The sequence below is a fragment of the Cariama cristata genome, unplaced genomic scaffold (assembly GCF_000690535.1).
Source record: "Cariama cristata isolate BGI_N322 unplaced genomic scaffold, ASM69053v1 scaffold14665, whole genome shotgun sequence".
NCBI lineage: Eukaryota > Metazoa > Chordata > Aves > Cariamiformes > Cariamidae > Cariama > Cariama cristata.
This window is the reverse complement of record NW_009617045.1, coordinates 1-14541: the sequence shown is the minus strand read 5'-3', so window position 1 is coordinate 14541 and position 14541 is coordinate 1. Positions and strand designations below refer to the sequence as shown.

General features: G+C 38.2%; 1 protein-coding gene across 1 annotated transcript in view; it reads left to right on the top strand.

Annotated features, from left to right (window-relative positions):
* The window catches only part of LOC104154854 (DNA polymerase zeta catalytic subunit-like), a gene marked incomplete at both ends in the record, with an annotated part of 34339 nt that extends 20229 nt beyond the window's left edge, over nucleotides 1-14110 (top strand). The window contains 3 exons of the mRNA XM_009700382.1: nucleotides 1492-1684; nucleotides 4159-4270; nucleotides 13995-14110. Of these exons, the coding sequence (XP_009698684.1) occupies nucleotides 1492-1684; nucleotides 4159-4270; nucleotides 13995-14110 (421 nt within the window). The remainder of the gene's footprint in view (nucleotides 1-1491; nucleotides 1685-4158; nucleotides 4271-13994) is intronic.
* Nucleotides 14111-14541: the final 431 nt, after the last annotated feature.

Below are 14541 nucleotides of genomic sequence, written 5' to 3'. Positions count from 1 at the left end.
AATTAATCAGTGTGTGATGTCTGCAGCTTTCAGTAGTTGCTCTATTAGTTTCAGCTTGAACTCCCAAGTGCCTGTAATAGTGTTGAACTAAATTTCAGAGTATTTTTCTTAAGAAGGTGGTAAACCTTCCTTTAAAAAATAAAAATAAGGGAGAGATCAGAAGGAAGAAATAATAAGTTTTGTATAAAAACATTACTGGAAGAACTACTTGACCATAACTTTCATGGCTTGTTTCCTTAAGAAACAAGGCACCTGGCATCAGTCAGTCTGACCCTCCCAGTATCTCTACATGTTCCCTTCTGAACCTGTTGGCCAGATTCTACTACATTTAACAAAATGGTACATGTCTCAAAGAGTGTCTCTACACATTTCACATAGATCAGTGGTTGGTCCAGGAAGAGAGATCAAAATAGGTGCTGGAGAAAGGGATGCAATGTGAATACAGTACTGCTGTGTCTGGCTGCTAACTGGCCGGCCAGCGTGTATGTGCTCCCGACAGTCACTGCATCTGTGGCTTGGAATTAGCTGTGGCCAATTGACAGATGAGATGGGGAGATAGCAGTTTTATGCACTGAGGATATGACATAGGAGAAGCCACAAGAAACTGATGATTTTGCAGGAAATGGAGATAGAGCTTGGTAGTAAAATTTCATTTCAGTGATGGCTGTAGTGATTTAGGATGCAAATCTAGAGGAAATCAGGCTGCCCCAGGGCAGTTTACATACTCAGAAATATTTGTAACTTTTCCCTTGTAATCCCTCCAACTTGCCCATTAGTCCACATTATCAACTGTACTATGCAAGACAACAGAGCAACAACATAGTGTTGAAACAGTATTAAATACTACAGTATTTATTGTAGAGTCAAAACTGTACAATATATAGAGATTAGAATTTTCCTAATGCAAACCATTCTGTAAAAAGCTGCAGCAACATGATGTGGAAGTTCACTAACGCAAGTGAAGGGAACGTTAGGCATTCTGTGTATCTTTCTGTAAGTGACTTAGTCTTCATGCTTGTTGGCCCATCTTGGGTGAGAGAGGGAAAGAAAAATAAAGACCAGCAGTGATTCTTGGCTCTTAATCAGTCCGGAAACTTAATTCAGCTCAATACGCAAAGCTGTTTGAAAACATTACAGGAATTTACAATTGTTGATGTTGAACATTTCTGTTTGTATTTTCTGCTTTTGGTGGAAGAAGATAGTACTCAGAAACAAATACTGAATTTTAATAATTGAGTATAAAAATTAGTGATTAATTAGCGATTAATAAATGATTAGGTTTTTTGTAATATAATGCTTTTTGCAAAAAACTGAGATCCAGAGATACATGTTTAATCACTTTTGTTAATTTTCGGGTGTGACCTCTTAATTACAATATAATATGACCATATGAATGTCTGCAATGCACTAATTTGCGCTAATAATCTCCTCTTAAATTTCTTGAAGAAAACTCCAAAACATACTAACTTACTGTATTTTATTTGTTGGTAGGTCCAACACCTTACTCTCATCAGTATGGAGTTACATGCTCGAACCAGACGAGATTTGGAACCAGACCCAGAGTTTGATCCGATCTGTGCTTTATTCTATTGCATCTCATCAGACACAGCACTACCAAATACTGATAAAAAAGAAATCACTGGTGCTATAGTGATTGATAGAGACAGGACACTCTCAAGCCAAGGTTCCTATTTCTTTTCTCTTAACATATTTTACAAAAATGCTTATTTCATCGTAATCAAACAGTAGCAAGCAAAATACAATCGAGTATCTATATTGCTTATTTAGCTCATTTAATTTTGTCTTGTTGACTGTTGGATGAATGACCATATTAAACATAGAGTTTTCCTGCTTATATCTTCCAAAGAACTATTGCATGGGCTGTAAACCACAAATAACATAAAGCATGTGCAAATCATCTATGTTTGCGTACTTGTGGACAAGCTCCTGCAGTGTTCTAAAAGTATAAAGAGGAAAACCTGCCTTTAGTTTCCTACTCAAATTGCTGGATAGCTGCAAGTAGAAAATGTTAAAAGCAAGACAGTATGTTTTATATTTTACTTAAGGGTTATTTTTGTGGTTTTATCTGATCCTTTTAGGATCTAAACAGGGGCCCTTATTCTATTGTACCTTTTTGGCTTTGTTTAGACCAGTGATACTCAACCTGTGGCTCTAGAGCCGGATGTGGCTCTTCATGGCCCTACAGGCGGCTCTCGCAATGTAGGCGTCTGATCGGCGCTCCACTCTATCAGGCAGCGCGGGGAGCACTGAGCAAATGGACCAGCAGTGTGGGAGTCGCTGAAGTTCCCCCTCCCATAGGGGGAAAGAAAAGGAGCTGCTGGGATCCCCCCACAGGTAAGAGTAGAGATCACCTCCCACCCAGCAGCTGTGGGGCAGAATGGGGAAAAAGTCGCCCTTTTGCCCCTTCTTCCACCCCTCCACCCCACTCCTTCCTAGCAGCCAGAAGGAGTTGAAGGCAGAATGCTGCTGGGAGAGAGGATGCTGATGTGTCATGTCGTGATGTATCAATATGTGATGATGTTGAGGCAACATCATCACACATTGAAGTGTCATGATGGGGAAAAAAAAAAAAAAATCACACTGTTGATACTTGATTTTTATGGTGCTCTACAACTCCATTTAATAAAGAAGTGGCTCTCCAGCTGTTAAAGGTTGAGTACCACTGGTTTAGGCTAGTAGAGAAGAGAAGAGAAAAAAAACCAACCAAACAACAAACAAAAAACCAACACACCAAAAAACCAGTCCTCTTTCTTTCTTTCAGGGTTTCTTTGGCATTGTGAATATACATTAAACCACAAAATACTGTCTAAAATTTAAGTGTGGACAAAAACCTATCAAAAATAAATTTAGCATTAAGGCAACAGCTCCTTCTTTTACCAGTTTATTTTTCAAAGTATTGTAGATATTCTGTCATGTTAAGCTAAGTTCTTACTATTCTCAGTGAAGTTTATCCTGGTATTATATGCTTGTTACTATCTTTAAAAAAAATTATCTCTCTTACCTTAGTAAGTGAGATTTTTCACAGTATAGCCGCTATGGCTTCCTAGGTGTGTGCCACTGATAAATTATCAAGAAAAAGCTCTCTGTAAAGAGGTCCAATAATACTTTGAAAAAACAGAGTTTCTGATCTATTTTTGTTAACGAAATAAAATGATGTGTTTAAATGTTATTGTGACATTTCTTGCTTTAACTGATGTGTGCTGTCAATATTTTCTTGGTTAGAACTTTTTGAGTTCCCTGTGAAGTGACTTGACATTGAGATATACCTCTTTTTTTTGCCTCCCTTTTTGTATTATTATTGCTTTGTAAGTTACAGTACTCATTTTAACATTTATTTCTGAAAGCACACTTCTTTTTAGTTCTCAAGATCTTAAGAATGCATTAAAGTAGAATGCCTTTTAAAAACTCCAGATTGCTGCCTTAATCAGAGATATTAGTATCTGCTGTATAGAGAAAATGAAAAGACAGAGTGTATGTTGCATATTATTCAAGAGGATGTTTTTATACGGAAGGCAGATGCCGAGTTCCTGCATGCATATGAATTTAGCTATTATTCACACATTATCAATGTAGACACTCTTAATGTGCAGTAAGCGAGCAGTTGCTTGTGTTTTTACATTTCTATTAGTAACTTAGCAGTGTTCTTTAAGAAGTGTACCAAAAAAAGAACTATACTATGTTATGTATCATTTTAATTCTTAAAAGTATTTTGCAAAGCACTACTCTAAGCTAGCAATTAAAATACATCTTTTGCATGAAAACACTGTGTGTAAGCTGTCATATGGTCCTTTAACATTTCTTATTAGAAAATAATTTTCTAATAGCTGCAATCTTGTACATGTAAAATGGTGCAATTTCTCTTGAATCGAATCTATTTATATCTGAAAATTTGTGCAAGATTACCACTATGGCAAAATTTTACAAAGTGAAAACAACAAACTTTTCCGCCCAAGAGGAACAAAATAAGTCCATGGAATTAATTGTGATAATAATTAATGTTAAAGATAAAAATAGGTTGTATTCCATATTTCTTTTCAGTTGTATGTTTTATTCTAAAGCAATATTGTTGACTGAAGTAATGGAATTCCTTCTAAATTGTAATGATTTTTGGTTTTTTTCTTTTACTTTATTTTCTAGGGAGCAGAGACCAAGCCCCCTTGCTCACCAGGTCTGGAGTTACAGGACTAGAAGTCAGTTACGCTACTGATGAAAGAACTCTTTTCCAGGAAGTAGTGAATATTGTAAAAAGGTAGCATATCTGTACGTTCTGCTTTTATTTTTCAGGCTTGGTCCAGCAGATGTAGTTCCTTCAACCCTTGCCAGTCTCTCAAATACTGATTTTTGTTGTTGTTTCCCTCGAAGGCTTATTTCTAGAGTGGACAAGCATGGTGGTCTTTCGAATAAAAGTACTTTTTGCTTTTCCTTTTCTCTGACAGCAAGAACATTCAGATCCTCTTAAGCAGCTGAGTTACAGTCTTGAAACTAATTAGCCCTATAAGTAGTGTTCTTTAACATACAACCTTTCCCGTTAATCCCGGAATTCATTACACATCTGTTTCTGAAACTCTCAGCATAGTAGATACTAACAGTGCTGAGAGCTATAGAAAACCCTTCAGATGGGAAGAATTTTTCTAGGGACTCTGAGGCAAGACAGAAAAAAAAAACCCTGCATGGTACTGAAACTGCTATGGACAGATTAAAATAACCAGTAGTTGAAAAATCAATTTCCTTCATTAGTTTTGTCTTCTCTGAATGGAAATCCCCTGCTCCATCAGACTCAGAAAACTGCTGGTTTTCCCCATCTCCACCACGGCTGGGAAGCCTGTTTGGGAGCCCTCTCGGCTTGTGAGTAGGTGGAACTGCAGACGTCTCTCCAGGCCCTACTGTCAGAGGTGCAAAGCTGTAAAATTGCAAGGAAAAATAAACAAATTTAAACTATGAGTCACCCTGCTGGAATAGAGGCACAAGAAAAAAATGTGTACTAGGCAGAGTACATTTGCAATTCTTTCTCTCTCCAACCAGAAAACCTCTGATGAGAAAGACATTGACCAACCCCGTGAAGCCAGAATACAAAAAGAGTTGCTGAATGCAACCAACACAGGGTCAGTCCTGACAGAGCAGCAGATCCCTGTTCAGAGAGACAAAATTCAGGTAAGGAAAATAATTTTGTTTTTCTCTTTCTTGGAAATCTAGTGCTCCATCAAACTTAGGAAAATTACTGAGAATGAGAAGCTGCCAATAAATGAAGAGTTCTCCACCAGTTGCGTGGAAGTTTAAAAAGTGACAGTACTTAAAGAGTATGAGAGAGAGAACTCAGAATATATATTTATTGCTGAAGAACAGAAGTCGTCTACGTCTGTACATATTGAAGGCATTACCGAATGAAAAAAAGCATGCTATTTTTGTAGTACTTCAAGATGGAATGTACCGATCATCAGGTTGCTGACTGAGAAATCTATTCTTAAGAGGTCTTCTGTTTCAACTCTGTGCTAGCATGCCTTTTTGACACAACAACTTTATCTTCAAAGACTGAAAGAGTGAACTTGTATTCCTGGAAGATAAAAGACTTGACCTGTTAATGAAGAGGCAGACTGCTGTTGTCATCTTAGTCTACTTCCCTCCCCCTCCTGTGCAATATCACATAAGGAATCAGACTTCTGCTGAACTCCCAACGAATATGTTTTTAAAACTTGGACTACATGTACAGTTTGCTGCTCTTTTCCCCCTTTATTTTCTGTAGCCTAGCTGAAAGAGAATAAGCGATTTTGCTGGAGTAAATGTTTCATATTTCTTAAGCACAAAACAAAGCTACTCTGGGCCTAGACACTTAACTGAAGGAAAAAGTATGGTAAAACTCTTGATTAAAAAGTAGTGGATTGCAAAAATCTTCCTCAATGGGAAATGAACAAGCAAGCAGCTTTAATTAAAACTTCCAGCATCAGTAATTATTTTTTAAACAATCTTCTTTTGCTGTTTTTAGTGTTATTTTTTCCAGCACAAGCTAGGTACTCTAGTTGTTCTGGTAGGTGCACTTAATAGTAGTTCTGATAGGCTAGAGAATGAAGACAATCAGACCATGTTTAAGAGGAGTTACCACTTGGGGTTCATGGAGCAAAACTCAAAATCACCTTAATTTATCAGCAGAGGACCGTATCAGTATCTTATATACTGATGTATGTGTAAGGCTAGAAGATAATGGGTTCTTGTGACCAAATAACATGACTGCAGCTTGCTCTTGGTTCATGCTCTTGGCCACTTTGGCTTTTGGAGGGAAGGGTGGAAGAGTGAAATTCCAGATTCCTGGCACAATGAATGACAGAGTATCTGTTCAGTATTGATTGTCAATACCAGGAGCAAACTTTATCAACTTGTTGGTGCACTGAACAGAGGGCTCCTCACCTGTGGGAGGAATTATCTTATGCAGTCCAATTGAAGAATTCTTGTTCCCGTTTCTAGTCATTCTCTTAGTAGTTGGCCTAATTCTTGCTCTTATTTCATATATGTGAAATTGTGGAACATGCTCATTTGTTTCAAGTTTCAGCCTTCTACTTCTCTGTTTAGGCCTTTTGTTTTTATTCTATCCTGGTTATTGAAAATAGGAAATGGTTGATTCTGTCACTTCTTGTCAATAGGTGTAAACTCTGGAAGAGCACAATAGAGAACTCTTGACCACTGTTCCCAGTACATAGATGAAGGAAAGGTGATTCCTGGGAAATGTATCACTTCCTGCAATACTCTTAGCTCATCAGTCTCTTTTTCCATCAGAAATCTACAAGCATTTTTTCTTTGAATAAATGACCCAGAGTGTCTACACAAACAGTCTTTATAGTGTGCTGGTTGATAGTGAGAGACACAGATGTTGAAGCAGAGAGTGATAAATTAGTGAGGTTTTAATGCTTGCTGGTGTTTTATCCTTGGGCTGCCCCACTAGCCTTTTGTCACTGAAAAGTGTTTCCCAAATCTAACTTTATAGGAGAGCTAAAGTTACTCTGTTGTGTGTTCACTGAAGATGAGTATTGCTCCAGAAAGTTCGTTGGAATTGATGAGCTGAAGTTGGATTCATAGAATCATAGAATGGTTGGAAGGGACCTTAAAGCCTATCCTGTTCCAACCCCCCTGCCATGGGCAGGGACAACTTCCACCAGACCAGGTTGCTCACAGCCCCATCCAACCTGGCCTTGAGCACTTCCAGGGATGGGACATCCACAACTTCTCTGGGCAACCTGTACCAGTGCCTCACCACCCTCACTGGGAAGAATTTCTTCCTTATATCTCATCTAAATCTTCCGTCTTCAAGTTTAAAGCCATCGCCCCTTGTCCTGTCACTCCATGCCCTTGTAAAAAGTCCCTCCCCAGCTTTGTCGCAGGGCCCTTTAGGTACTGGAAGGCTGCTCTAAGGAGCAGTTACACCTTCACTGTGAAGTTGTTCAGCGTGTGCTAGATCTGAATGACCACAGTAAGATTAACATGTGTTTGCACCTAGGCATCTGTAAAGTAAATACCAGGTTAAATGTTCTTCTGTGAACTTAGTAGATGTCTCTGATTAACTCAGGGCAGTTGGCAAATGAAAATAAGTCATCTTGAGGTCTGTGGACCAGAAGAAGACCTGGTTGTTTCTCTGGAATTGTGATCTGCGATTTCAGCTGTGCTGAAAACTAGGAGGTTTGTCCAAATACTGAGGGGAATAAGCACCTTCATTTCTAGGAGATTTTTACTGAGAGTGATTCACCTGTGAAATGGGAGTACTTAAACGTGTGACTACTAAAATCTGTGTAGAGACAGCTAAAAGAAAGCACATCATTGTAAAGGGAATTGAAATACTGAGCTGCTTGAGGGTTGAGAGGCAGGAAACGGTTCGAAAGGAACAGCCGTAGAGGTGAGTTTGGAGGAGGCAGAGAAGAATAAACAACGTGGATTTGCAATAAAGAAAAGCATAATTGAAGTGGTTCTTGGTACCCTGACAACCGTCTTTAGAGTTTGAGAGGAAGCTTCACCTACATAGGTCCAATTTTCTGTTCTTTGGTAAGCTGCCCTCTGGCTATAAACAAAAAAATGGGACTTCAGCTCAAAACTGGCATAAATCAGCTGAGAAACAACCTCCTTCCCATCCTGTGCAGCCAGTGTGGATGATCTACAAGCACAGAGAGCCAAGTTGTAGACTCTTTGGAGTTGTCATAGGGGAAATGAATCTTTTTTTTTTCTTGAAATGAAGCCTGTACCTATATTGCTGTCCTAAAGGATTCTGTCGTGCTGCCTGAACGGCCTTCTTGAGTACACGCTCTCCTTATTGTAAGAAGTCATCCGCAATGAGTTGGGAGAAAAATTGGAAGAATCTGTCTGCTTGAAAAAGTAAAACAGAACCACCTCTCTCTCTGAACCTAAAGGGAAAAAAAAAAAAAAAAAAAGAGTCAACGCATTCACATAGCTCCATAAACCAGTCAGTACAAAATGCAGAAAAGCTGACTGTTTGAGGAGGTGGAGGGGAATGCTACAAGAATGTTTGTCTTGGTGATTTAAAGAACGCGGGAATACTAGAGATATCCAAGCCTGATGGAGCAATGGATTCCCAGGAAAGAGAAAGTAAATGTCTGGGCCTCTCCTACACTTCAAGGCAAATTGTGCCACTCTTCTGTAAGTGCAGATACTACCAGATAGCAGAAAAGGGCTGGTCCTGCAGGCATGAGAAGAGCAAAATTAGGGTTATTTGTGTGAGAATGCACAGTCCCCATCTCTGTGACATGCAGGGGATGTGGACACAGGACAGGCTTGAAAAAAAGTAGTAGATTCACTGCTACTTGAGACTCACCAGCCACCCATGACTCTTTGTTCCCATGGAAGTAGTTTCTGATAAAAGTACAAAAACAGAGTATAAAGTTGCAAGATTTTTCTTAAAGATTTGAGGGATAAAACACTTGTAAATTAGTTGGTTGTTAATACTTAACATTTAAATGTTTTGTATAATGTTTTTCTTGCAAAGTATGATGCTAATCAATTTTTTGTATTGAATACAATGCATTATATTTGTTCTTCTGTAAATGCTCTAGCAACGTTTTCTTTTTAAAACAGAGATGTTGTTAATCTAACCTTCTTTTCCCAGGCCACTATCAACCTCTGTGGTGTTTTCCTGTAGAAATCTGTATTTAATGTCCTGTATCAACTCTATGAACTTTTACTGTCCAAAGCAAACTGGAAAAATGTTTTCAGAGAATTCAGTTATGGTTTTGAGTCACCAAGTATTCTGCTGCCGTGCACAGTTACTGCTTTTGTCTGTATCATAGGTCTGGCCTAATATTTTTCCCCCTCTTTTTCTCTTAGTTGTAGCTGGAAGAAAAATAGCAGTCAGGAAAAACAGGCACATAATAGAAGGGAAGGCATAACTAGGTGCTTTAGTGATCATTCACAAAATTATCAAATGAGAAAGAGGAAGAGATGGCATAACAACACATACGATTTAGCTAGAAAGGAAAATAATCACATTTCTTCTCTCTGCAGCATGTATCAGTTGAATGCTAATGCTGTAGTCTTTAAATCCTGCCAGTATAAATGCTGCTTTTCATTTTTGGCGGAGAGACTGGCAACAGCATGCAAAGCAGTATCAGTGCCCATCCTTTTAACAAGAGCGCACTATGTTGGCAGGCACACCTCTTATTCCTGTTGTGTTAGTCCTAGCCAGCAGCTTTCAAATATCAGTATTATAACTTACTAGCCTCTTGCAGGTGTAAAAGCTGGTCTCATTGCAATTCCTTTTAATAAAACAGCTTAAACTGATGATGAAGACCAACTGGATAGCATACTGTAAAAATTGTGAAAAGGGAAGGTGAAAAATATAAAAGTTGTCCTCTCCTTAGCTCACAGCCTGTCGTCTTTGTGGTACCACATGAAAAGGGGAAGAGAAGGCGAGAGAAACACAGACTTCAGTTGAGTTCACATCAGCTAAACCTTGGGTTTACATGTTCATTTTCCCGTTTGGAATAATGTCATCTTTTAGCTCCAGGCATCTCCTCTTCTCTAGTAGCAAAAAGAATACCACAGGAGCTCTCAACAGATGACACACTGGTCCATTGGTACAGCTGGTACATGAGATTGCGCTGCAGGAAAGGGCACTTCTGTTGCATCAGTTGAGATGTAGTTGATCAGCAAGGAAATAAGAAGGAAGAAACAGCAGTGCCTCATGCTAGGTGCAAGAAATCTGATAGGTCTATTGAACCTGTTGCATAAGGTAGACCTTATGCATTTACTGTAGTGCAGGAGTTCGGGGTCCCAAGTGTTGTTCAGTAGAACGAGTTCTACTTGAATTTAATCTTTGTTTTTTCCCTCAAAGATAATCCACAGATACACTTAACCAAAAATTATTTTGATTGCAAAGTTAGGGAAATACCTAAGCATCCATAAACTTGTTAATACTAATTATAGTCCTTTGTGCATGTGCACTGTGAATGCATACAGATATACATACAAAATACAAATATGTGTAACTTACTGTAGTATCTGAGCAACTCAGTTGCTGGTAGCATGTTTATAATTTTTCATGCTTTCAGAAGGATGCTACTTGGATCCAAGTTTTAAGTACAGGAAACTGAAACTAAGGGACTATGTTTACAGGGAATTTACACTAGGGTTTGAATTCACCGTTTACTAGCTACTCTACCTTGACTTTCCATATAGATATCTTTGTATGAGAGTCATCTGAGTGAAACTTGGACATCTGTATTTCATTGTCAGTGTCTAAGTAGTTACTCTCTCATCACCATGTATGTTAAACAGAAAGAATAGGGTCTCATTCTGCAAGAGGTGGCTAAACTATAGGGAATAGTTCACCCAAAGGGGCTTTTTTTCTTCAACAACAATAACAAGACCAACTTAAAAAAACTTGAGATGCCAAAATTAGTTGAAATGAGACCCTCCCCTTAATGCATGTGCAGTGTCTAGTTGGGAAGGAAAAACAAAGTAATGCAGTGTAGTGATACCCTGTGACTCAGTCATGTGCCACTGTAGGCAATCCCCAGTGGCCTGTACAAGCAAGACTGAGTTCAAAACTAGCGCGCTGATTTTTTTTAATCTTTTGAGTGATTAGCTTTCCAGTCTGCATGTGAATTTGCATAAAATTGCATTAAAATATGTAATATTTAAGTTAGATACAATTTATTTATATAAGATAAAGCATGTATCTGAAAATATCATAAACTAAAGTGGTTTTATGTCTTGTCCTATAAAACATCTTCCCATCTGAAGGATATTAGAGAAACCATTCTTTCGATTATATGCAGACAGTTTACAGAGGTTGTTTTATTCATTAAAAGCTTAAAAGAGAATAGTAAGATTAAATCAAGAATTGATGAAATGTTGTGTTCAGTTGCAATACAAATAGGGGTATTTGCAGTAGTAATGTAATAGCCCTCTAAAATTTGGTTAAGTAGGAAGTGAGGGAGGTAATGCACAACTTGAGCAAGGAAGAACACAAAGCAACTGTCCTTCATCACAGATGGTAGCTGCTAAAGTTGTGGCAACTTGCTGCTTCGAAACAATATGTTTGTTTCTGTTGAGAACAGGCTTAAAAAATCAAGCAAATTCCTGGCACAATGAATACTGTTTTATGTACCACATAAGCAGTTCTTCACAAGTTTCTCATTCACGTTTGCATCTATCATGGATCGCCCAACTGCATAACATCTTGCTGTCTGTAAAATCTACAAGTATTTTCCATTTTGAATTATGTGAAACCAGTTTTCAAATATGAACATAAATGACTACTTCCTTCATTTTAAATAATCAGTAGTGTTTTGCAATGTGCTAGGACCAGGGTAGTTTAGCCGCAAGAATTAATGCGAAAATATGTTAATTTTTTTAACATTTATTCCGTGACTGTATAAGCCATTACATAATTCCTTTTTATTTCAAAGCTTAGATGGAGCTATTCATAATTTTGGAATCTCGGTTGACAATCATTGTATGTTGTGCGGAGCAGCAAGTGGTCATAACTCTTTTTGATACTGATTCTGCTGCTGAAAGGAACTGCAGACTAGCTTCATTCATTTGTCCATAAATTGTTCCAAGTAGCTTTGGGTTTGTACCACTGGTAGAACAGGCTTCCAAAATGAGCAAATTTACCGCTTCCACTCCTCATGATCATTTCCTGTCTTGAAAAACAAAGAATCGTTCATCTGACATTAACAACAGAGAGAAAAATACCCCCCAAATGCAGAGTGCTAGTTCTTTTACTTTCTCTAGAATGCTAGAAATCAAAAACTTAGTTTAGAATCTTCTGCTTTAGCAAAAAACTGTATCAAAACCATTCCTTCACAGGTAGAAATAGTTGGTTAAAGGAATTTTTCAACTTTTGCTGGCTGGTGCAAAAGCCCAAATTGCAATAAAGAGATAGCCATGCTGAGTAAAAAAGATTCAAATGCTCTTTCTTCTATTTTTCACAAAAAGTTAGTGTTCGTGGCAGAAGCGTGGAGAACCTCTTTCCTGGAGCAATTCTCAGTTAGTTACTTCAAAGTGAGTTGTCATCTGCTTTTGGCTGGGACACACAAGCAAGGAAGACACTTTCACGATAAAGTCTGAAGCTTCATTTCTAATGTCTATGATACAACTTTAACTTACAATTCAGGGAAAGGGTGTTCTATACCCAACAGTCAGGAAATATTGGTGGTTTTGGAGGCATTAAAGGATGCAAAAAGTACAGAGATCCTGTTCATAATCCAAGGCCCCTGCCTACTTCTCCCATAAGGTGAGGTCTACAAGCCTGCGTCCTCTCGTGGCGTTGGGCATAGGCTGTGGTACAGGACGCTCAGGCTGTCGTTCAGTCTTCTGCCTCCTGAGAGCTGCCCTTTTGTCGTTTGGTTGAGTGGAATGCTGCCTGCTGGAACTCAAAACCCCTTGACTGAGCTGCATGGAAAGAAGCAGCTATTCTTCCCAGTGAAGCTTCCTTTCTTTTTTTTTGCTATAAAAATAACAGACATCTGATGTTACTTTGGCCAGTATCTTTCTACCTAGGCCAAGCAAATCATTCTTAGGCTCTTCAGCAAGTGACCAGATCATGACTTCTGGTTTTAATAGTGCCTACTCAAAAGGTAGGTGGTACAGGCTCCTCCGAGCTAACTCCTACCTGTGCTTTGACTTCGAATCCGCCTTGTTTGTCCTTCTGTCTTAGTCAACTCTTCTCTGAGCCTGATTGGAAGGTGGGCAGTGACTGTCAGAAGATAATTCTGACTTTTCGTTTTGTCATACCTGAGCCAGTCAAATTTTCCACCTCGCACGAGATACAGCATAAAATGAGTTTTTGGTGTGTATCTTATAGAAAGAAGGTTATCTTAAAGGAAGAGGTATCTAAATAGAACTGGTAGATATGGTTGCTTTTCTCCACGTTTCAGTTTTGACAGCTCTCACTCAACTGCAAATTGTAACTTTCCCAATAAAGTCACCATTTAGAACCAGAAGTGTCCTCTGATTATTATAAGCTACAGAGCAGTATGCTTGATACATTGTTATTTGCAAAACATTCAAGTAGTCTAGGAACAAATTGTCTTCTATTTCATAAAGGAAAATAGTACCACAGAGTTTGAGGACAGTCCTGTATTTCATTGCACATCTGTCTTGTGCCCGTAGCTAGGTTTCAGTTTATGCTTGATACAGCCTGATTCCATCAATAAAACCTGATTGGACGTAGATTTTGTTCTTTATTTGTAAAGACTGAAATAATAGCAGTATGTTTAAAAGAAAAAAAAAAATTCCCAATGAAAATATTCCTTCTAAAAATTTTTTCATTGGGAATTTTATTGAAAATCCTAAAAGATCTTGTGTTTTAAATGTTGTTTCCCCATCCAGATGCTGCTTTCATAGAAACTCATTGTGACTGCTGCTTTTTTAAACTCAACATGATTAGAGTGAAATCTTGTTTATACTGTGTTCATGGAAAATACTTTCTTAAATAATATTAAGCTCATTTTCCTTTTTTGCCCCCCTGCTTCTAGATATGACCCAGACATTTTGTTAGGCTATGAAGTCCAGATGCATTCCTGGGGTTATCTCTTACAGAGGGCAGCTGCACTAAATGTTGATTTATGCCAGATGATTTCTCGTGTGCCAGGTAAGTTACTGTATAGGGTTTCAGTTCAGTTCCAACAGAAACAAGTTGAAATCTATGAATAAGTTAAAAAAATAAATGCAGAGTATTTCTTCAGATGAACTTCTTTTTTTGTTGTTGCTGTTGTGTTGTGATAGGTGTAATTCTACCAAAAAAAACCCACCTTGAAATACCAATGAGATTCTGGTTTTCAGTGTTTTCTGAATTCTTAAATTCCTCGTGTATTCCACATCTGGGTGTGTCCTGTATCCATAAACCTAAACTCATTTTCAGTAGCCGTGTGTGTTAAGTTTTCAGTTCTTGGAGGTGCTTCTGCTACCAAACTTTCTCTTGCTTCTCCTTGGCTTCAGTCATATGCATACATCATTCAGGGAATACATATTCCCTGAATTATATATATATATAATATAATATATAATTAGATGATTTCTTTA